Source organism: Mytilus trossulus, chromosome 7, assembly GCF_036588685.1.
Source record: "Mytilus trossulus isolate FHL-02 chromosome 7, PNRI_Mtr1.1.1.hap1, whole genome shotgun sequence".
Lineage (NCBI taxonomy): Eukaryota > Metazoa > Mollusca > Bivalvia > Mytilida > Mytilidae > Mytilus > Mytilus trossulus.
Genome location: NC_086379.1, coordinates 31,692,630 through 31,717,222, shown reverse-complemented (window position 1 = coordinate 31,717,222; position 24,593 = coordinate 31,692,630). Strand labels below are relative to the sequence as shown.

At 31.3% G+C, this 24,593-nt stretch overlaps 2 protein-coding genes across 4 annotated transcripts in view; one reads left to right on the top strand and one right to left on the bottom strand.

Annotated features, from left to right (window-relative positions):
* LOC134724937 (guanylate cyclase 32E-like) overlaps window positions 1–19,112 on the top strand; it is a 112,783-nt gene extending 93,671 nt beyond the window's left edge. For both annotated transcript variants that reach the window (XM_063588323.1, XM_063588324.1), the window contains 12 exons: window positions 146–266; window positions 942–1,115; window positions 1,931–2,035; window positions 2,955–3,026; window positions 4,489–4,651; window positions 8,650–8,799; window positions 9,748–9,928; window positions 10,735–10,875; window positions 12,723–12,846; window positions 15,138–15,480; window positions 17,374–17,465; window positions 17,824–19,112. In XM_063588323.1, the coding sequence (XP_063444393.1) occupies window positions 146–266; window positions 942–1,115; window positions 1,931–2,035; window positions 2,955–3,026; window positions 4,489–4,651; window positions 8,650–8,799; window positions 9,748–9,928; window positions 10,735–10,875; window positions 12,723–12,846; window positions 15,138–15,480; window positions 17,374–17,465; window positions 17,824–18,267 (2,110 nt within the window). In that variant the 3' untranslated portion in view covers window positions 18,268–19,112. The remainder of the gene's footprint in view (window positions 1–145; window positions 267–941; window positions 1,116–1,930; window positions 2,036–2,954; window positions 3,027–4,488; window positions 4,652–8,649; window positions 8,800–9,747; window positions 9,929–10,734; window positions 10,876–12,722; window positions 12,847–15,137; window positions 15,481–17,373; window positions 17,466–17,823) is intronic.
* A 917-nt stretch (window positions 19,113–20,029) lies between these two features.
* Window positions 20,030–24,593, bottom strand: part of LOC134724938 (membrane metallo-endopeptidase-like 1) — a 38,490-nt gene continuing 33,926 nt past the window's right edge. For both annotated transcript variants that reach the window (XM_063588325.1, XM_063588326.1), the window contains 4 exons: window positions 23,617–23,682; window positions 22,619–22,711; window positions 21,820–21,908; window positions 20,030–21,096 (listed from right to left, as the gene is read on the bottom strand). In XM_063588325.1, the coding sequence (XP_063444395.1) occupies window positions 20,997–21,096; window positions 21,820–21,908; window positions 22,619–22,711; window positions 23,617–23,682 (348 nt within the window). In that variant the 3' untranslated portion in view covers window positions 20,030–20,996. The remainder of the gene's footprint in view (window positions 21,097–21,819; window positions 21,909–22,618; window positions 22,712–23,616; window positions 23,683–24,593) is intronic.

The window sequence follows — 24,593 nt, the reverse complement described above, 5'->3', positions numbered from 1 at the left end:
AATATTAAAATGAAAGATGAATAAAGCTAAAACTTTAATTTGAACAACCACAGCTTTTATAAATACACAGTTGAATTTACTCTCTTATATTTATTGTGTAATGTTGGGTTTTTTTTTAAAAACGAATGATGTTTTATCGATAAAGGAACTGGAGATATGAACAAGAGTTAGCTAGTTTATTATGGAAACTTGAATGCCGGGATATTGTACTGGAGAGCCAATGTGGAGTTCCAAAGTCAGTCCTTGCTAATGGAAATATTGCTTGGGTAATGTGTTGTTTATTGCTGTGGTAATATAAATTTTCGTTACTTGTTAAATAACTCATACTAATATCTTTAAAGCCAGGTTGATAAAATATGGAACTCAATTGTAAGGATATGGTTCGGAAGATGCTTGATGTACCTCTTGATGGATTAATCGTCGCAACTATCGCCTTTGCCCTCTTTTTGAGTTCAATAAAAATATCAGCTGAATTTCTGTCAACGGATTGAAGACACTTTAAATGCAAATGGTTCAGAAAGAATGTGGAATTTTATACAAATTCATCACACGTATCAAACGGGTATAATTCAATCAGTATATCAAATGAATAAACTATACCACGGATGGAGGATTGAGTTTAAATCACAAACGTAAATTGAAAAAAATTAAAAAAAAACACGGACAAAATAAGTTTGATGGTCTGCTATACAACAGTCCACACAAATTAAAAATTCGAGACGGATGAACAAAAAGGCATTAGTTTTACCACAGATTCTCCATTCAGTACAATATTGTTTTAGTTTGAAATCAAAAGAGAATTCAGAATTAATTATGTTAATAACATACTGTCTTTATGGTATCAATATTCATTTTATTTTGAGCATACATTTGGTATCGTAAAAAGAATAGAATTGATAATTTAAGAAGTAAGCGTATATGTTTAGTCTTTTTCCTTGTAGAGGAGCTCTTTGTTCAGAGCTACTAGCCAGCTCTCACTAGGGTCACAGGTTGAAGCGGATTACAGACAATTCTTTACATGTGTTGGGACATTAAAAGGAACTATAGTTGCTGTAAAAATGGTTAATAAGAAAAGTGTTGAGATTACACGAAACATTCAAAAAGAATTAAAAGTTGTAAGTAGTAATGCATAATGCTAAAACATTTATTACTTATGTTACATTTACTAACTAGATAATAGAATAGCAAGGTTGTTTTTTTTTCTCAATAGCTTTAAAATATTGCAAGACAGTAAGCATGGGAATTAAATAATGCAAATGTGTAATTTCAGAATCATTTTGATTACCTAAAGATTAAGCACTGAATCAATAATCGTTATTGTTTATAAATTACTGTTGAATGATAGAAAAATAGTTTATAAACCCTCATTAAAACTTTGTTAAAAAAAAGATCTGTTGTCTTAATCATTTTAAAATAACATCGATCGCCAAAAAAAGTTCAAAACGGAAAGTCCTTTATCTAATCGCAAATCAAAAGCTCAAAATAAAGGCAACAGTAGTATACCGCTGTTCAAAACTCGTAAATCTATGGAGAAAAAAAAACAAAATTGGGGTAACAAACTAAAACTGAGGGAAACACATTAAATATATGAGGAGAATAACGACACAACATTAATATATAATTGGGATAGAAAAGTACCGTGACACGTCTTATAGTCAATTGGAAATATACTTTAATGTAACAAAAAAAAAAAAATCTAAAATTGTTGACAATTGTTAACACAAAACTTTTAATTTAAACAGCAGAAACGGCGATATTCGCCGAGATATTCAACCGTAAACATAGATTTTAAACATTTCAGCAAATGTAATTATCAAGACGAATCAAACACATTAAGCGAATGGAAACAGCTGTCATATTTCTGACTTGGTACAGGCATTTCCTTATATAAAGAATAGTGGATTAAATTATCATCATTTTATGTTTACAGATGAGAGAACTTCGCCATGATAATTTGAATCCATTCCTCGGAGCATGTATTGATAGTCCAGTGATTATGATTGTCACAGCTTACTGTTCAAAAGGAAGTCTACAAGTATGTACTTTTGTCAATTGGAAATATAATTTAAAGTAACAAAGGGATTTCTTTCTAAAATTGTTGACAATTGTTAATACAAAACTTTTAATTTAAACAGCAGAAACGGTGATATAAGCCGAGATATTCCACCTTAAACATAGATTTTAAACATTTCAGCAAATATAATTATCAAGACGAATCATAGTAATCGTTCTAATCTTACTATTCCATTTAATCGTGTGGAATTTACACAAACTGTGATGTTATTTGACGTAAAATATATTCGGATGGAAGAATCACAATGCAGGAAAAGTTATTTAATCATGCATTACTAAGGGGAACTGATGTACAAGTTTCGAACTATATTTGCTTCATTTTGAACTCGATTGAGCGAATTTGAGAATGCCCTTTGCTTAGTCATTAATTTTTGTGTTGTGTTTTGTAGACTTGCTTGTCTTTTGGTCGCTCAATTGGTTATTGTGTTGGCATTGTCAGTTTATTTTTTACATTTGAGGTTGAATACCCCTTTGGTATTTTCCTCCTCTCTTTAAATTTCCATATGCGTGTCTGCATTCTGTTCATTGATCCTTAAATGTATAAGTAACTTGTACACAGTTGTCTTAGAAGTAACTACTTGGTATATATATATAATAGCGACGGTCTTGGAACCCTTACATATCAAGAATCTACAACTTTATCATGTTTTAAAATTCGTCACCTTTTGCGACCGTTGTCAAATACCATATTCCATGAGACAACAATCAATAAACTGGTAGTTATTTCGGATAAGAACTTTGTAACTTTGGACAAATAGTGTGTTTAACTTCGGTGCATGTAACATGTAATGATATTAATTTGAAAATGTCATTGTAGGAAAACATTTATTTCAATATAAAGTAAAATGAGTTTTTAATATAGTCTTTTATTATTTTTGTAGGATGTCCTAGAAAATGATGACATTCAGCTAGATTCGATGTTCATTGCTTCCATTGTATTTGATATAATTCGAGTAAGTTTTTATATATTTGTCAAATAACATTAACTGTACCAATTTTTCTGTACCAAATGCGAATTTCGGCAAAAATGTTTCTTTGGTGATGCTCGATGCAAAAAGACTTGAAAAGCTCAAAAACAAAGATAAAGAGATTTACCCAAAAAAGGAAAAATAAGTATAGACTAGCCAAAGCCGGGCAATGTATCAAAACTTGATAACTTTCATTAGGGAGATATATTCCTTAATGTAAATGTTTTTCCATGCCTATTGTCTGGTATCTTCTTATTTCTTTGACAAAAATAGCACAGACGCAAAAAAGAAAGATGTGGAATAAAATCTTGTTAAAATCAAAGTTTATCCGTCATATATCATTGACAAAACAACATCGCCGCTAAAGATATTGTTTTCCGCTTATTTCGGTTTTACTTTATTTTTTTTTAAGAACCATTAAAGACGCTTCCTTTCTGGAAATGCGTTACTGGATCATTAATCCCAATCTCGTGACTCTTTGATAATGTTATTAAAACTTGATATATACTCTGCTAATGAATGTGGGTTAGACATGGTTTAACTAGTCCGGTAATTAATTTGGAAATGAAATATTATCTTCGTTATGTATTTCTTTTAAGTTAATGATAGCTTGAATTAGAATCTACATTTGAACTAATTACAGGCTTAACTCTTCCATGTTTTTCTGATAAACAACATTTATGTGAGTAGCTGGGAAATCTGTGATTCTTGTTAGCAACTCCTTCAATATTAACAATATTTCAAAGATACATTCAGCAAATTAATCATACGATTGACATAATAGTTCTTTAATAGTATTTTCCATCTGATAGATTTTCTATTGTTTAACACAGCAAAACTTGAACAGTGTCATACCTACAAATAAACTCATCATAGATACCAGGACTAAATTTTGTATATACGCCAGACGTGCGTTTTGTCTACAAAAGACTCATCAGTGACGCTCGAATCCCAAAAAGTTAAAAAGGCCAAAAAAAGGACGAAGTTGAAGAGCATTGAGGATCAAAATTCCTAAACGTTTTACCAAGTACAGCTAAGGTGATCTATGCATGAGGTAGAAACGCCTTAGTTTTTAAAAAAAATTCAAAAATTTGTAAACAGTAAATTTAAAGTGTTGACTACTGGGCTTGTAATACCCTCGGGGAAATAAATCTCCACCAGCAGTGGCATCGACCCAGTGGTTGTAAATAAACTCATCATAGATACCAGGACTTAAAAAATTACTTAATGTATTAAATTGCTTTAACCAATTAGTTTTTGATCTCAATAAAAGCTCTTCTGTCCCGTTTATCTATTCATTTTATGCAAGTCTTTTCGTAGTTTGCTAACATTAAAAATAAACGTTAATTTATTCCTAATAATCAGGTTTTATTTTGCAGAAAAAAATCCAGGTTTAAAATTTTTTGCTGGTTCAATATGTTAATTTATTTATTTTCTGTTGTTGCAGGGTCTCATGTTTCTGCACAACACTGAAATAAAGTCTCATGGGAGATTGAAGTCCTCAAACTGTTTGGTAGATAGTCGATGGGTTGTGAAAATTTCAGATTTTGGAATGTGTGAATTTCTAAACGGAGCAATAGAAGACTTGGAAGAGTATGCTTATTGCAGAAGTAAGTTGTGATTTCAAAAACCACACACATAAGAATAAAAAAAAACATCCGTGTGTACATACCCCGAACTGCAAACTTTTGTTTTATATTCAGTTTGACACCAATAGTATGTTATAATATGAAATTTTTCAGAATATCTGTTCAATCTAACATCAAGGTTATAAAAATTATTAAATATAAATGCTCCATAAAAAATAGATTCGTTTAAGGTTTGATTAGAGGTGTACAGAATTTTACAGTGCTGATATAACTTATATTATTATGATGAGTTACAATGGCAAATCCAGGTGATAATAAACGTTCATTTGGAACTAGGGAGTAAAGTTACAAGGACTATTTTAAACAGTTAAGTAGGATGATACGATAAGAGGAAATTCACCCCTTTTACTAGTGATTTGTTAGTGGCGTTCCAACTTTAAAAGTATTATTATACATTAAACGATGTAACGACATGAAACCGACGGATATATGGGAAGGGTTTGCTCATTGTTGAAGACCGTATCGTAACTAGTATTTACTTCTTGATCTCTAGATGATACTCAACGTTTCTATATTGAAATCATTCCACATTATACTTATATAAGCATTTGAGTTTATAAGCACAATTTGACTTGAGTTAAGTTTGTGTGTCGATTCGTATTTCAAAAATAAATAGTGAACAAGAATGCATTTCACGATTCAATGTTGCATTACACAAATATTTATTGATTGTATACAAATATATATTTACTCAGACGAAGGAAGTATTAGACAAACAAGTAATTTGCACTAAATGCGCCAATGCGTCACTGCAAATTTGATTTAGATATACTTCTTACTGCACTGATTACTTATTAAAACCTGCTTCGATTGAATTAAATGTCATTTTATCGGCTTAATGAGTATTTATTTAATAATAACACGTAGTTCATTGCATTTTACAAAATTCCCAGATACAAATCACGGAACAAAAAAGCAATATGAACTGTTATATGGCATAGTTGCAGGTCATTATATAGAGTTAGTCAACTGTAATCAAATTCCAAATACGAATTAAGCTATGATTCACACTTGAAACTAATTAATTTAACCTATTAAGATTTCAATTAAAATGTCATGTCGGTCTCTAGTTCACGAATAGTCTATGTTAGGCAACAGTAACTGTGTCCAAACATATTGCATGAGAGAGGTTCATAACATATAATTATAGAACATCACATTTTTTTGGCCTTTCAAATTTTTTCATAACGCAATTACCTGATGAATATTAAACAAAAACTTATGTTTTGTATGACACACTATTTACCAGCTACCGAAATTCAGGATATGAACCAATGTAGATCACCGTATTGGTTTCAACAAAGAGCAAATCAACACAAAAATAACTGCATGAAATATGACTAATCAATATACGAAATACAATGACAAACATGCAGCTGCCAAACCACTATAATTCAGGATTTTGATTTGAAAAAGACACACACAGAATGTGGTGTGGTTTTTAACACGTTTCTTCATAGTGTGACGTAGTCGCAGTGAAATATTTAATATTGAGAATCTAAATGGGATACAAAAATCTTTTACGCATTCTGCAAGAAATAAATGCGTAAACAATGTGAACGATTTTAAGGTGAAGCATCACAAAAACGAATCTAAGTCAATTCGTTTTTAGCAGAATAGAAAAAGTTATTTGGGTTCTGTATGACATTATTAAACTGATTGTTCGATGGCAAAGGTTGACAGCAGGGGAAATGACATCTTTGTGTGGGTTGTATAAACAGTGTGTTTTAAACCTTTTGGAGAAATTTTAATTCTTTCGTCATTTTGTAAAATTCAAAAATAAAGAAATCTTTGTATAATCTAATCATGGTTAAGTTTGTTTACGCTCATATCAGAGATAAAAAGGTTTAACAGGTTGGGGACAACCCACCAAATGGGGAACTATTCCCCAAATGAGTAACAATCCCCCATTTGAGTAATCATGCTAAAAACTTGATTTTCTAAAAATAGGTCTTTCAAGGTAAAAGGACACAAATTTATAGAAAACGGAACAACTTCTCCCAAAGAACTATATTTTTATTATTGGTTTTAAAAAAGTTAGAAGCCTAGAAAATGGTCAAATTTTCTGATTTTTCATAGGCTTGTATCTTCTCAGTATATCAAGATAAGGATAATCATATTTTGGAAAAGTTGCTGCATTTTTTATGAATATGTGCCATTTTAAGAAAAAACACTCAGTTAAGAAAATTTTATTTTTTAGCACTACAAAATGATTACTAAAATGAGGGATTGTTACTCATTTAGCGAACAGTTGCCCATTTGGTGGGTTGTCCCCAACCTGTGTAAAGCCCATATCAGAAATAAAAGTGGTTTTTGGGTTTTTTTTTAAGCAGGTTACAAAATGGTTTCGAAAAGATACTTTTAAAGACGTGTTTTAAAAAATATTCCTCATAATTTTATTTTATTTCAAACAGGTAACGTATGCAAACCAAAACAATCAAAAAGAATATTTGTTATGTTTTACATTTCTGTGCATTATAAAATTAGAATTATGATATGATATTTTCAAATAATTGAACTTAGTGTTTGTTATGTTTCTTATTCAACCAGCACATGATAATGGCTTTGGAAAAAAAATGTTTTAGGGTATTTTCTTAGAGACATATATTCGTCAATGAATATAACTTTATTCGAACAAAAACATATTGTTTGTTGTCATTAAAACAGAGGAGAAAAATAATGGTAAGATGCTGATACTTAGATTAATCTATAAATATATGTCTTACACAAATTAATATCCCTTCATTTCATTATATGTCTTATTTCGCTCATTGCTCTTGTATATCTCTTTAAAATGACATTCTTAAGAAGAGTACAAAGTTCAGTACACAATCACTTGTTTATAGATTATAATTCTCTGAAATATTTAATTTTTATAAATCGCAAAAATTATTTTTCATCATGAAATGCAAGATAACAGGAGCTTATAAACTGAAACAGCAAATAGTATTTATTACAAATAATGTTGACGTACACAGATTTTGTATATGAAAATCGATCCATACTGTTGATTATGTACTTGAAAAACTGTGTGCTGTTCGTAAACGATCTTCACCATATGGAGAACTTAGAACTTAGAACTTTATTTTCATTCTAGACAGTTTACACTGTAACAAGAGGCAGAGGACTGCTAAATAACTTTGAACTCATTGTCTTACAAATTTTACTAATGCGATGAATATATACAAAATCTTAACACAATGCAAATGTTTATGAAACTTTTATTTTTCATACTCAGTTGTTCCTATAGCTTAACATTAATCCGATATAAATATATATGATGTTCTAGATTTCTTATGTTCTCTACTGTATATAGTTTTACTCAGACTTTGCTGCCTCTATATATACAGAATAAGGCACAAGCAAATGCCTATACATAGTTGGCGGATAATATAAATGTATATAAAACAATGTTTTCGCTCTAAAAAAATCCGGTCAAGAAACGACAAATGAAAAAAAGGCCACCTTAAAAATATGGAACAGATATTTTATTAGAATAAAGCAAAAAAGATTCGGTGTAAATGCCAATGAGACGGGCAATATGTAGATAGATACATGCTATCATGAAATGAGACAACACATCTATGTTAGCTACACACCGTCAATCGTGTTTTTTTCGCGTGTGCTTGATTTTCCCTTTGTATGCGTCTTTGAATTGTTTTACAATGTCTTATCGGGGCCTTTTATAGCTGACTATGCGGTATCTGTTTTGCTCATTGTTGAAGGCCGTACGGTGACCTATAGTTGTTAATGTTTGTGTCATTTTGGTCTTTTGTTGATAGTTGTCTCATTGGCAATCATACCACATCTTCTTTTTTATAGTAGCTACATATTAACATTAAAAATCCAACAAAACTCAACCTCAAGCATTTAGTTTTTAAATGTTCAAATAAAAAATTGTAAATTTTACTTAATAACTGCTGAATACTTAATCTATATAAATCTTAATGTCTGTTTAGATCTGTTATGGTGTGCACCTGAGCTGCTTAGAATGGAGAAGAGACCCCGATGTGGTACACTAGAAGGGGATATTTATTCCTTTGCCATCATACTTTATGAAATCCATGGTCGTAAGGGACCATATGGCGACATGGACATGTCTCCACAAGGTAATATGCAATACATGCTTTACTTACAAAATTTACCGAAAAAAGTATTTGTTGTTATATACAAACTAATGTATTTTTATGAACTGAACAACAGAGTTGAGCACAACAAAGGCAGAAAATCAACTTATATTATTTATATATAAAAATAAGAAGATGTGGTATGGATACCAAAGACATAACTCTTAAAAAAAAAGGACTCAAAAATTAGCAACGGTAGGTCACTGTTGAAATCTTTAATCGCCAATATATCGTCATCAAGGTACTATGTGCGTGCTGATTGGAACGTCGGCTGATGTTTAGACTTATAATCAAAGACAGCCCTCTGATGTGTAAGAGTGTATCTTGGGATTAAATTCACTATATGTCATCTTTTGGTTACTAATTTCAAAAAAGGTGCCGGTGATTTGTAGTTACTCTTTATAACCCAGTGGCAAATATGTCACGCATACTCGGGATGAAAACAAATTCATTAATATAAAAGAGGGACGAAAGATACCAAAGGGACAGTCAAACTCATAAATCTAAAACAAACTGACAACGCCATGGCTAAAAATGAAAAAGACAAACAGAAAAAACAATAGTGCACATGACACAACATAGAAAACTAAAGAATAAACAACACGAACCCCAAGTAGGTTCTTCTTGGTATTCCCTACCCACTCGAGACCGAGAGAACTCCAGAAATAAACATTTCTATAGACCCTAGTCGAACTTTGTCAGTTGAATATCACCTGAAAACTGCCATTGAACTAACAGGACGCTAGTAGCGTTTAGAAAGTCAATCATATTTTAGATAATTGGCTCATAAAATTCAGTTTCATCGAAAAATGTATATTTCAATGCACTTTAACAAATAACAACAGTTATTACTTCAGTTAAATAATATGAGACAATTTAATGTCGTACTCCATTGAGTAATGATGTATGGTGTGTTTGTTTTGTTTTTAGATATCATAACTAAAGTCAGAGATAATGATGGTGACATTCCTTTCCGTCCACGTTTAGCTGAACTAGATACAACACCTAAGTTCGTTACGGAAGTCATTAAAGACTGCTGGGATGAGGTTCCGGAAAGACGTCCGGATTTAAAAACTATACGGACGAGATTGAAATCATTGCAGAAAGGAATGTGAGTAAAAACAGTAGGCATTTCATTTTTTTTGGCATGCCGTCTGGTTAAGGGAAAATATGATATTAAAATGTGACAGTGTTATGACGGATATGATAAAATTCAAATTCAAATTAACATCATATTTACTGAAACCGAGGGTCGAGGTAATTTGAACATTTTTATGTTAATAAACAACGGATCCACGTTTGTCAAAGTCATTGGTATTTTTTTTCAATTTTTGGTTTGTTCATGATAGTGACATAAGATTAAGAAACGTAACATAACAGAGAGTAAAATTGATATTTATTCATAACTAAAGAAATCATTTTATATTCACTTAAAAATTTTACAATTCTTTTCTACTTTTTTAGAATACTATCGCTTATTAACTAATACAAATAGTTTTACTGTATTTTAATATTGTAAGCTGAAGAACAATTTGATTGGCTGAAAGTGTCACATTTGAAAGTGAACAAAGCATCAAAATCCGCTCCCACTGAACCTTATATCTACCTCACGCGACTTGATGAGCAGTTTATATAGCGTTTCAACGCGTTATACAAAGTACATCATAGTCAACACTAGTATTATGTTTCAGATTATTTAACATGTTTAAGGTATCAAATAAAATAAGTCATGTGTATAAAAACTGTATACCCGATTATTTCAATTCTTGTTTGTTGAGGTAATCTCAAATATGTCCCTAAGTGAAGATTTGGGATTTGGCATTTTAAGAGGGCATTGATTTACGCAGAATATAAAAAGAATGATTTGGTATGATACTATTGGTTCTTATTCTCTTGTTATTTAAAATCATATTTTAGGAAAGCTAATATCTTTGATAATATGATAGCAATAATGGAGAAATATGCCAGCAACTTAGAAGTGCTTGTAGACGAAAGAACAGATCAGCTGATTGAGGAAAAGAAGAAAACTGAGGAATTACTTCATCAGATGTTACCTAAGTAAGAAAGTTTGTCATTAATTCAATTCTAGTCACAATTTTGTAACTTTACTAAATTTTGTGAATATTCTAATGGTTTGTTTTAAACTGCCTTTATATGCCTATGTATTTGTCTTATTCAATGTGTCTCGGACTGACTGGTGTTAAACGTATCTACAAATTTGAGCCAAATAGAAATGCTTTATAAATAAAGGCAACAGTAGTATACCGCTGTTCAAAACTCATAAATCCATGGACAAAAAACAAAATCGGGGTACCAAAATAAAACAGAGGGAAACGCATTTAATAGGAGAACAACGACACAACACCGAAACGCAACACACACATAAACGGACCAAGCAACAGACAAAACACCACGATAATAACAAATATAACATCAAACCAAATACATGAATTTGGGATAGACAAGTACCGTGCCACGTCTTATCTCAATACCTCAAAAATAAGAGAAAACACAAACGACTCAACGTTAAAATGCAACACACACAGAAACGAACAATATTATAACAATGGCCATCTTCCTGACTTGGTACAGGACACTTTTAAAGGAGAATAAAAGTGGTGGGTTGAACCTGGTTTTATGGCATGCCAAACCTCGCACTTTAATGGCAAAGTTAAATATAACATTGAAATGACAACATAATATTACAGGATTACAATACAAATAAAAAGGAGAACCTATTAGACAAAGAAAAACATGATTAATAGATAACAAAAAGCATCAGGTTTAAAATTCAATACGCCAAAAACGCGTTTTGTCCACACAAGACTCACCAGTGACGCCCAGATATAAAAGATCGAAAGTGAAAAAAGTACAAAGTTGTACAGCACTGAAGATCAAAAGTTGAAAAGGTTTTGCCAAATACGGCATTGTTTGTATGCCCGGGATAAGAACATTCTTATTATATAGAACAATTTATGCTATTGCAAACAGTAAATGTTATCAAATGAATATGAAAGAGATATACATAATGAAACTGAAGTATTAACTAATTACAGAAAACTAAACCCGAATACATAACGCCCAGATATACAAGATCGAAAGTGAAAAAAGTACAAAGTTGTACAGCACTGAAGATCAAAAGTTGAAAAGGTTTTGCCAAATACGGCATTGTTTTTATGCCCGGGATAAGAACACTATTATATAGAACGATTCATGCTATTGCAAACAGTAAATTTTAACAAATGAATGTGAAAGATATATTCATAATGAAACTGAAGTATTAACTTATTACAGAAAACTAAACCCGAATACATGATGCCAAGTTCAATACAGCATAGACACACCAGAATCAGTCCAGGCGTCAACGCAATTAAAAAAATGACGTCACATACGATGGCGAAAAGGCAAACGTTATGTCACATTTGAATTTATGATATTTAGAAACAGCATGACGTCACACGTGAAAAACTATAATTTAAAAGTGAGCTAGAATTAGGATTGCGTTAAGATTATATTAGAACTAAATACTGATAATTCATTTTAAAAAACAAAATGCATATTGCAATATAAATAAGGTAACCTCAGCTTTAAGACCTGTATCACTATATCATTTATGTTGTTCTAGCGTCACTGTATACAAAAAGCGCGTCTGGTACAAATATAAAATTTCAATCCTGGAATTTAGGATGAGTTTATGTAAGCTGTTCTTTATGAAAATCATGATGTTCAGATTGTTAAAAAAAACATACTGTACATGTTTAAACAAGAACATTTTGATTATCTTCTAGGTTTTCACATTAAAAAGGAAACAAAAAGCTTATTCATTCTGTGTATCTTAAACACAACCTTATGATAATCGTCTTGTAATATAACAGACACTAGCATATGCATTATATGTCATTAAGGTTGGTAGCAGAACAGTTAAAAAGAGGAAAGGAAGTAGAGGCCGAATCATTCGATTCTGTGACAATATACTTCAGTGATATATGTGGATTTACTGCTTTGTCATCTGAGAGTACACCATTTCAGGTAAAGTATATTTCTTTTTTTTTTATTATTTTTAACTATTATATTTCGGGGTATCAATAATAATAAGGTAGAAGAAGGGCAAACACATCGACCTCTAGTACATGATTTACATCTACTGAATCAATATATCGATTAAAAACGAACACCAAAAAGACATAGGCCGATTTACATTGAAACTTTCTTAATTGTATTCATTTTGCGAAAATGTCCAGTCCATATATTTATTCATATATAAAGGTTCATCATAGATCTTTGGCAAACATCGACGTGTATCTAGGTATTGACAATCCTGTTCATCAAAAGTTGGATCAAATGATTAATGGTATTGACAATAGAGGGGTATTAAAAAGATATCTGCACACTTAATGTGCAATGTAGTTTATTTTACAATCTTGTGCAGGGGTGACATAAATGCACATTTTAATTCATGAAAGTTTTCACCTTTTTAGAATTACGAAATAAATTTATCTTAAAAATATTTAGATCTTACCATGCTTTTTAACTTTTTTAGTAAGTATGTTTATTCTGTGATTGAACACTGACATTTTGCCATCGTGATATCTTAATAGGATGTTCGAAAATAAATTATCAAGTATCAATCTGTCGACTTTTTGACGCTTGACGCTGATAATTGACTTTATAATACATAATCGAAAGCATTTGAAACAATGTTACAAAGATTTTATCAATCAAACTTCTATAGAAGCGAATTTAGTTTACAGAAGAATCATCGGTTGCACCCAGATCAAAGTAGTTATAAGTTCAAATCTTAACCAAGTTGAAATGCAAAATAAATAAAAAGTTGAAGAATCAAATCAATAATATGTTGAATGCAACTTCTGTCTAAGGACTTGAATCCTAATATACCATAGAGAGTGTCTAGTATATGGTTTCGACAGTTATGATGTACCAAGAGGAATAACTCAACCATCTTTAAATAATTTACCTTGACATTTTCAAGACCGCATTGGTGTTAAGGTTCATGTGAACCATTTGGCTATAATGGCTGCGTTTTCACACTAATATTTACTCTGAGTACAGACAAACCTATGCATCTGACAATGATTAAGGCAAAGCATGCCCTAGATGAATAAAATGGTTCACTTCGGTTGATAAAATGTAGAAAGTCTGAAAAGAAATATAGAAACCTTGTCCATTTCGCGATTACAAACAGGCTCTATTCGAACATTTTAAGAACTACAGTGCTGTGCTTGTTTTGTGTTTAAGAATTTAAAAGGTCAATTTGACTTTAATTAGTAAATTTTAATCAAAAATGCGTAAGGTTTCATTCTCTTCTTTTTAACTTTTTATCAGTATTCTCTGTCCGGAGGGCATGCACATGGCCCGGTACATATACATCCCGTCATTGTGTTAATGTGCAACGGTAAATTATTGTCTTCATGTCTTTCGTTTTTGCTGGTGTGCTTTGTCTGTGTGTCTCTTTTGGTTTTTCTCTATTGTACATTTTGTTTATATAATAGTAATTAAGATAACTGTAGACTGTTGTTTCCCTATTTTTACATTTGTACCTATTATGTCTGTTTGTTTTGTTCAATCACTCATCGTTTTCAATATAATGGAATTTTTTTCGAGTGTCATAGGTTAAGCTAGGTATAAAACCAGGTTTGATCCACCCTTTTATACACAAGAAATGTTATTGTGCTATGGAATACTAGTATGCCAGTTGTTATCTGTTCGTTTGATTGTTTGAGCTTTTGATTTTGTCATTTAATTAAGGACTGACCGTTTTGAATTTTCCTCGGCACTTTGTACGAAAGCATGTACACCTTCACACAAGACAAGAAAACATAATTCTTCTCTAATTTTAGCGCTATTTTCACATTACTTGAGCTGTGTGAAAAAAATATTTCTCCTCACCAGTGAAATACCTGTTCTCAGTCAATGATTGGTCGAAATTTAATTACGTTAATTTTTTGTTGATTTCTTCTGAATGTTCTATAGTGCCATCCTGAAAAAGGCGACTTCGTACTTGATTTGACCTTTCAACACTTTTTATTCAAGTTTTGTACCTTTTTATAGGACAGCTATATCATTGCAATCCATGTTCATGATATGTGTATAATGTATTGGTTGCGATTATATTGCATAGCGAAATGCTTGTACTAAGTCAGGAATATGACAGTTATTTTCCATTCGGTTGGTGTATTTGATCTTTGATATAGGACTTTCCGTTTAAAATTTTCTTGGAGTTTTGTATTTTTGTTGTTTTATTTTTTAAAGGACTTTTCATATAAAGAAAATATGCATTCATTTTAATCTTATATTTTTAGGTGGTTAATTTACTGAATGATTTATATACTCTATTTGACTCTATTATCGAAAGTTACGATGTTTATAAAGTCGAAACTATTGGTGATGCTTATATGGTGGTCTCAGGTCTCCCGAAAAGGAATGGAATCAATCATGCGGGTGAAATAGCTTCAATGTCATTACATTTGTTAAAAGCTATCAAACAGTCTAAGATAAGACATCGGCCTAATGATGTTCTCAAACTACGTATAGGTATCCACTCTGGTTCTTGTGTGGCCGGAGTTGTAGGACACAAAATGCCAAGATATTGTCTATTTGGTGACACGGTTAATACAACTTCAAGGATGGAATCCACAGGCGAACGTAAGTAACAAACATGTAACCAGCTCATACGACATATTTTTAGTTGTTTTGAACCATATTATTATTTATAATAAATGCCGTGTTATTGATGCATGATTTAATCTCAGATATATCTCTAGCAATTCGTTCAATTTATGGATACAACTTAGGTTCCACTATTTATCAAACAACTTCAGAATCATAACTGAAAATGAGTAAGACAACGAGAGAATCGCAATTAAAAAACATTGAACATGATATATAACCAATGAACAAGGAAATGTCAGAGGTTTTTATCAATTATCTTAGATGCTCATAAAAAATAACAAGATTGGTATTGGCAGGAAATGGCCACAGCATTTATTAACAGATATGATATATGTACTGTTATATGAAATGCAATTTGTGATATGATATATGTACTATTATATGAAATGCAATTTGTGATACATGTAGATATATGAACTAAAATTAACTGATAAAAATGCATATGTGTCTTTGAAAATGTTATATGATGATCGCCGAATATGTTTGAGGTGGCAGACCATATATGAAAAGGGGAAGTTCAAGATAAGCTATTAACCCTTGAAATCAGAGGCTAATGCTATCATACGATTACAATAAGTCTGTAAACTGCAAATATGTTATCTAAGCGCAGCGAAATCTGCCAAATTGGCGGTGCTGCGACAATTTTAGCCTTTAGTTAAAATTTTCACAGAACCGTCAACCGCCTAGGCGCTTCGCTGTCCTATTTCCTGATATATTGGTGTTACAGCAGAACATAAGAAAAAAACGCAAAAAGTAGTTGGGAAAGACTAAATAATTATGGTTGACTATATAGTTAAATCACTTGTCTGTGATTATCGTTCATATTCTGTACATATATCGGATTTTTATACTTGTACTTTCCCTTTCCATAAATACATGAACAACTAAAAAATGAATACCAATATATTCTCATTTATTTATTACAAAACGTAGGTGTGTATATCATTTTTGGAAACACCACCGATTTTAATGAAAGAAATATTCAGCGATATACATCGTTAGAATCTGTTTTTTATCGTACAAAAATAAATGTACATCTCATTCATATAAGTTCTGCAGAAAGTGACAAGTTGATTCCTCTTGAGACTTACATCTATCAAATAGTTTGTTTAAAATTATCTAAAGCGTACCTTTCTTGAGGAAGAATGATCAATTTCACGTTTAATGTTCTTCGAGACTTCACTGTTATAATCACCTAAAATGTTTTTCTTTGTAAAAAGTAAAATAGCTATATTAACGAACTCCGAGGAAAATTAAAAACGGAAGGTCCCTAATCAAATGACAAAATCAAAAGAATTGATATCAACTGACATATTCCTAACTTGGAACAGACATTTCCTAATGTTGAAATGACTTATTAAACCTCTCACTTGTATGACAGTCACATAAAATTCCACAATATTGGCAACAATGTGTGAACAACACAAACAGACATAATATGTAAAAATGTTATAAAAAAATTAGGGATAAAGCAGTCACCATTGTGTTATAACCTGAATCACTGTTAAAACAAACAAATATGTCAGCAAATATCTGAATACTACTGAATCCGCATAGTGAGAAATATTACCAAAAACAATCAATGTTCTTCTCGTTTATTAGTATTCCAGAATTTGTGTGCATTGATCGCAGGACAAACGACGGATACGACTTGTTTCTTCAGTCCTGTGTCACTACGGATTGCTTATAATTCTTTTTCGGCATATTCTCAATAAATTAAGCATGAATTCCGGTACCACAGAATTTTTAAACAATATATAAAAATTGTCATGAAATAAAGAAAAGGAGTAAAATACACAATTTTCTCATCGGACGTTGTCTTGAAAACAACATAAAATGCAATAAATAGTATTTATTTTGTTTTAGCACTTAAAATACATTGTTCTTCTCAATGCAAAAATTATCTGGATGAACTTGACGGATACACTGTAGAAGAGAGAGGACTTGTTTCAATGAAGGTATAGTAATATGTCAATGTGTTTCTATCCTAAAAAGAACCAAAAAACCGTTCCGTACAATATTTGGATACTTGTTTGGAACCTTATCTTATACGACGTACATTTTTTTAAACTTGAATGTCATAAGTATAGATTGTATATAAAGCATTTGAAGAGCTTGAAAAGTAATTAGTTAGACGCTTACTGAAAATAAAAATGTACACAAAGGTGTATTCAATTCAAAAATAAAAAAGGTAAAACGATACAGATCTCCTGACAAAGAAAGCATATATTAAAATGAAATGTGATTTTATAATACATATAGCATTTGGTATATAAAGGAATGAATAATTGTATTTTATCATGGTGTTACTTTCAGGGAAAAGGAGAAGTCCTTACATATTGGGTGACTGGAGAGGACAAAATGTGTCGTCTCAACAGGTTATCTCAGTCTGAACAAGGACAAAGTACGGAATCTGCTTGGCATTGTTTTAGCAATAACAATTATGACTGTATGGGCGATGGTGATCCATCAGCTCAATCAAACAGCTCAGTAACGATATCAAACGATTTACACAGACATAATGGAATCGTGCCTTCTAAATCTAGAGGAAGTAGCTTAAAACAAAGACATACGGTTGATCATTCATCTCCTAGTTTTGCGGCAAAGCGGGTTGATTTTCGTGATAAGGGTTCGGGCTCTGTCGACATGGCAATAGAGGTAGACAAATCATATGAGTTGTCTCCGTTGATTTCTCCATCACAGAAACTTTCACCACGATATGAGCATGCACCATTGACGCTTAATATAGAAGATGAGTAGATGTTTTTTAGCTTCGAAATTTTTTCGTGTCATATTTATATTTTACTGGTCCGACAATCCGAATTATTGTAAAATTATGTTGAGATGAATGGCTGTACTATTTGCATGATCGAAGAACGTGCGACTATTTTGGCCTGGTATAAATGTGTGTTTCTCATTGATAAAATATAGTTGTATTATATTTCAAATGATTATCATTTGAATTTTATGTTTCCCCATTTATTGGTTTACCAAACAAATTTAAACGTAAGAAGTTATCACAGTAAGAACTATACAAAATTATGAGATGTTCAAATAATTTGTTAAACTGTTATAAGATTTTTAGCTATTTAGTTCTCAATATTGGTACTCAATCTGGAAAACTGAAGGTTTTAATCGTAAACATTCTGTTTATATTTATTTAACAATAAAATTTCAGGAAAAAATGATGTATGAATGAGAAACAGTATGTTCTTGGTTCCTCGTAGCGCATCCTCTTTGGATGACTTTTTTTTAGAAAACATTCCATCTCTTGTGTTTATGTTCAATTATATTTATAAACATCAGACATTATTAAAAGTTGAACAATTACTTCTAAACTTATGATTAAACGAATATAACATAACATATTATATTTTTTTATCAGAATGCAACTGTTATAGGTATAGTAATAGATTCGTTATTGTTTGTCCAGCTTATGAATATGAGTTGCTTATTCCGAGGTCTTTTAAAAGTATTAAGAGTAACAAACGAGGAGCGAAAGATACAAGACTCATAGATGTAAACATTATCTTAAAATCTGGCTTATCACTTGATCACAATTTATAATTAAAATATTATTTTTTTTATTGTGGTTATGTTTTTAAATTCGTGTTTTCTTTTTTTGTTCTTTGGTAAAAATTAAATAATTAATTACGCAGAAGTAATCCCAATATTGTTTTCCTAAAATACCAGTATTTTCTTAAAAAATTAAAGCACTTTAAAAGCTGTGAAGAGGAGAGAAGATGTGTGGTTTGCAATATATATGCAGTTTATTTTCATTTAACAAATGGTAACTGGTATTATGTTGTGTTAACGCATTACTTGCCACAGGAAAACACTGAAAGTTAATGTCAAAGTGTACGTCCCTTTCGTATCTCTGGTTGAAAATCATAATGGGTCATAACAAAAATCAGTTTGTCATTGATTCGAAGAATTTTCATTAAAGATTTTTAGTTAGAAGGAAATCAATAATCGTTAATAAAGATTTAAATCGGAAACGAAGAGCTAATTTAGTAGATGGTTTGGAAACATAATCCATTGGCGCGAGAAATCGCTAAGTACTGTATGCACCAAATGGTATAACAAAACACATTTATTTGAACAATTTCTTACGAAATAAGGTATACATTTTTGTTCCTTATTTCCGTCTCAGTTTCTCATATGATTCGAGGAAACCGGAATGAGCCGGAGAGAATCACCAACCTTCAGCTTTTAAACTGATATCCTAATCAATTCATACTGGAGTCGGATGCACCTGTCACGTGCGGGGTTCGAACTCAAAACCTCAGTTTTGAAAGCCCAACAACTAGATAAGACCAATCGGCCACCGAGTCCCTGCTGCAAATGAGGAAAATATATTTAATTGTTCACTATGATTAACTTTATTTTGAATGAACTTGTGGATATAAATCTATAAGCGTTATATCTCCAGTAGTAAAGTTTATAGTGTTCTTATTAACAAATGAATTCATAAGTTCAAACTCTAGGGAAGATACTTTTTCTGTCCAAAAAAATAGCACTGTTTGAAAAATAGCAATAAAATTTATTTGTATATATAAAGTAACAAAATGATTTAATATTACAGTGTTCAATCAACAAAAAATAATACTGACAAACTTATACTATTTCCCTCTATCAACATGCATTCATAACGTACCATTCACCTATCTCAAATATACACGTGAATAAACTATAAATAAAAGCGCGGAATTATATTTTAAAATCTTGATAAAAAAAAAATGCATTTATAAAAGCAAAACAATGCTTCTAGAATATTTATACACGTTTTGTTAACTGTGGACTCACACATTGTCCGCCCTAAGATCAATAATGCACATTTATACAAATACAGCTGGGTTGATACTGGTCTGTTTTCAGTTGAAGGAATGTGTCACTGTTCTTTCACTAAAATGTTTTGTGAGCCATGATGATTCTTTAATGTTCTCTTTTAAATATTTCCGAAAGTCACATTTATGTCTTTGCTTTTCTCACACTCAAGTTGTTATTAATACGCCTATCTTGAATTCATTTCATACGGATTTCAGGAATATCTATGTCATTTACGCAAAGTAATAAACAACTTTTACATAACTGATGTACCAATTCACAATAGTTGCAGTATATCATAACGTAAATAGCACCTTGAAAAAATACACCTGACTGTTCTAGACAACAACGATAATACATGTTACACATACTAGCTCTCTATTCATCATACACCATAAAACTTTCACAAACTAAAGCACTAAACAATGCAATCCTTTCAATAAAGCGAAACTTGTCTTAATTCAATTAAAATTGATGTTTATCTACAAACTATTATTGTAATCAAGCCAAACACTACATAATAACCATATCTGATATCACTATATATTATTGCAACTAAAGCTGACATTCTCCTTCAATCACGTGTAAAACACTGAAATAAACATCATCACAAAGTTGTTTAACAAGACATTGAATCCAAAGTTTTAATGTAATTACACGATTTAAAACAATGGACATCTGTTTTGTGGATTCATTGGACTTCTAGCTGGACAATTGAATGCAGCTGCAAAATGTTTCATGTTTGACATCATTCCTTTAATTCTGAAATATAAAAGATCGGTCAGTTTAGGTTGATTAGCTCGTTAAAAAGATACATCTATTACTGCATATCCAATCGCAATAAAAGTTGGCATACACTATTTTCTTACTACAACAGGGGCTAAATTTATTTTTATTGAATTGTACTAGTATTTCATACTTATTTAGAAACGAGATATTCTGCAGCAACAACAATATCGTACATTTATCCCCATACAGCACGTATCGAATTAAATAACTCCTACCACAAATAATTTGTGATACAATGTAGTTGGAAATTGATTGTTCATTACAAATACATACATGGGTTGGTATCTATAGGATGGAATATACAATATATTGACAGTAAAAAGTTTTAAGTAAATTTTGTTTTCAGCTTGTTGATTGTCATATTGTATTTGAGTTGTGTGCTTCATCAATTATCATTTTCAGTTATAGTGTGTACAATTTTGTTTTCCAACTTATTTTGTTGAAAATACAAGACTTTTGCATCACATTGTACTGGTTTTTGTTTATCCTTATAAAAACAAATTTGGCGACCTCACAAGGACATTATTTCCAGTCAAGGTATTTAAACACTTCATCGTCGACAACTACAAAGGTTAGATCATTGTGTTTCTTCATATTTAAGTTGGAAAATGAAAGTTGTGTATATATTTTCTTATTCTATAAAAAATGATATTGAAACTCCAGTAGCGATGTTTATTAACAATATAAACTACAAACCTGAATTCATTTGGCAATGGCGTCTTACTAGCTTCGTTGTTTACATAATATTGGGTTATACCCTTTGGTGTCACTTTTTCACAGAAAAGCTATATAAATGATAAAAAAAACAAGAAAGTCAAAAATATAATTTCAAAACGTACAATAAGGAAAATAAGAAAGTAAAGTGATATTCGAGATGTTGGTCAATCTATTTTAGGTTTCTCAATGTTTCTCAAAATCAGAAGTTGTTATTTTTCTATGAGTATATAAAATGCACAGACTTTGATCTATTATGAGGGGCAGGTCCTTTTTTGGGACGTCGGGATCGTGTGTTTTTAAGCTTGGAATTTCAGGATTGATACTTTCCGGATCCGGGATTCCTTTTTCGAATTTCGGGATGTCGGGATTAAATTTCTTTAAATTCGGGACCCCGGGTTTTCATGGGGTTTTTTGCCCGAGATTTCGAGATCAGGGCCCCTCCTCCCCTTCCCCCTATCATAACTTTTATAGTTTCAGAGAAGTTTCTAAATAAAAACAGCAGTAACATGTATGTGTATGATGAATTAATTTAACACAAAAAGCTTTGTCGGTTTATATAGTAGTCTGTAATATCTTATGTCATTCACGAGCATTGCGATTTAAAGTTTCACATATTTTTTTAAATATAACAAATCTCCAAAGTGAGTTTCACTTAAACAAAATATCTGCAAGGCAATGCCCCAAATTCATTGTACCTAGACTTATTCACAAAACTTTCCCATTCATATTGTTTTAGTCTTCGCCGATCATTTAATTCCTTCATTATAATGGACCTTACCTGTGCGTAAGATATGAAGAATGTTTGACTCTCTGTGTAGTTAACCCCAGGTAAGTCGGGTACTTTGGCTAATGGAAGACCTTTCTGAAATGTCTGAAATATAACAGGAAATCTTTTATATTCGAACATAAATGGAGAGTTGAGAGTTGTCTCATTGGCACTCAAACCACATCTTCCTATATCTATATAAAGTTTATATATAAACAAAGTTAATTCCTATGAGGACCATTTTCTATACACGAAAATAAGCGTTAAAAGCGGAAAAAAGGTGACCTAATCGAAATAATATCGGACTTTCATTTCATTCTTACGTTTAGCGTCGTTCAAACCATTGTCAAATGATAAGTTATATGAGGACAATGATTTAAAGACAACATTACTTTCGTCTTGTTTCAAATAAAGTTAAAAACGAGTATTTTGATCGACGGAGATTTTGTTGATGGCTAACGCGTAGATTGGATATGTCTCATATAAAGGCAACAGTAGTATACTGCTGTTCGAAATTCATAAATCGATTGACAAAAAACAAATCCGGGTTAAAAACTAAAACTGAGGGAAACGCAGCAAATATAAGAGAACTACGACACAACAGAAACACAACACCAAAATGTAACAAACACAGAAACGAACTAACAATGGCCATTTTCCTGACTTGGTACAGTGCATTTTATGAAAAAATGGTGGGTTGAACCTGGTTTTGTTGCATGCCAAAAAACTCGCTTTAATGGCAATGTTAGTTATAACATTAAAATGACAACATTACACGACAGGGCTACAATAAATAAATGGAAGAACATATAGGACAGAGAAATATATATATATACATGTCAATAAGAATGGAATTATACTTATATATATACTTATATCAATGAACAACAAAGTACAAATTGTAAGCGAAAGGAACTTTGAAATAAAATAAAACGGGGACATCTGGTTAACATCTCATGAAAAATGCGAATGCATTGTGCAGTTAGAGTTTTATGGTACTCAATACTTACTCTCTGTGCCAGGTGTATTGACAAAATATCTCTAAAGTTACTGCTTTTTGTTAAATCTCCACGAACCTAAAATATATATATATATATATGTATATTCATAGCTTTACTGAAAACTAAATATTGCACTATCAAAGGTAGTCTTACGTTGCTCATTTTAAACTATCTTAAAATCCTTTGTACGTTTTACCTCAAAACAAGATATAAACTTAAAAGCAGTTTCAGAGAATAATATCATTATAGATACCACGATTATTTCAAAATTTTGTACATCAAAATCGCGTTACGACTACAAAGACTCATCAGTGAAGGTAGAATACGAAAACGTTTAAACGGATAATGATAAACACATAGGGTTCAATGGAACCTATAAGACATCACTGTTGTCCAGTTTATCACCACGAGATCGGGGATGTCTGTAAGTTTTTACTTTGTAAATCGTTCAATAAGAAATTTGAAAATTCACCGATCTGAATAAAGATATGCTTCTGTTCTTTTAGTGGGTTTTTTTTCTCGATTAGAACACAATGATTAAAAATCCTTCATTACATTAATTGTTATGCAAACTTGGTTTTGATTGTAAATTTACTTTCAAGGGTTCATGTTTAAACGTAATTTCCATTTGGTTCAGTGCCACATGTGGCAACTAATCAAACAGAGATTTAGTACAGACTCAACCCCAATATATATCCTTTACACTTAAAAGAGAGTTACGACGTTTCAAAATTGACAAGATATTCAATGACTACCTCTTGTGAACGGATCATTACATTCTCGTGAAAAAAAAAATGTTGTTCAGTGGACTTTCTAAAAGTTTTAATAACTGACCGAACACAATCAACAACTGCATCTTGAATTTCATTTTCTGCTAAGATTATTATAGCGAAATTATAGATTTTAGTGAATGGCGGTCCATTCATATTTCCCTGGAGAGTTTGGTTCAGATTAAGTCAGAGAGGAAATAGAAATATAATATTCCT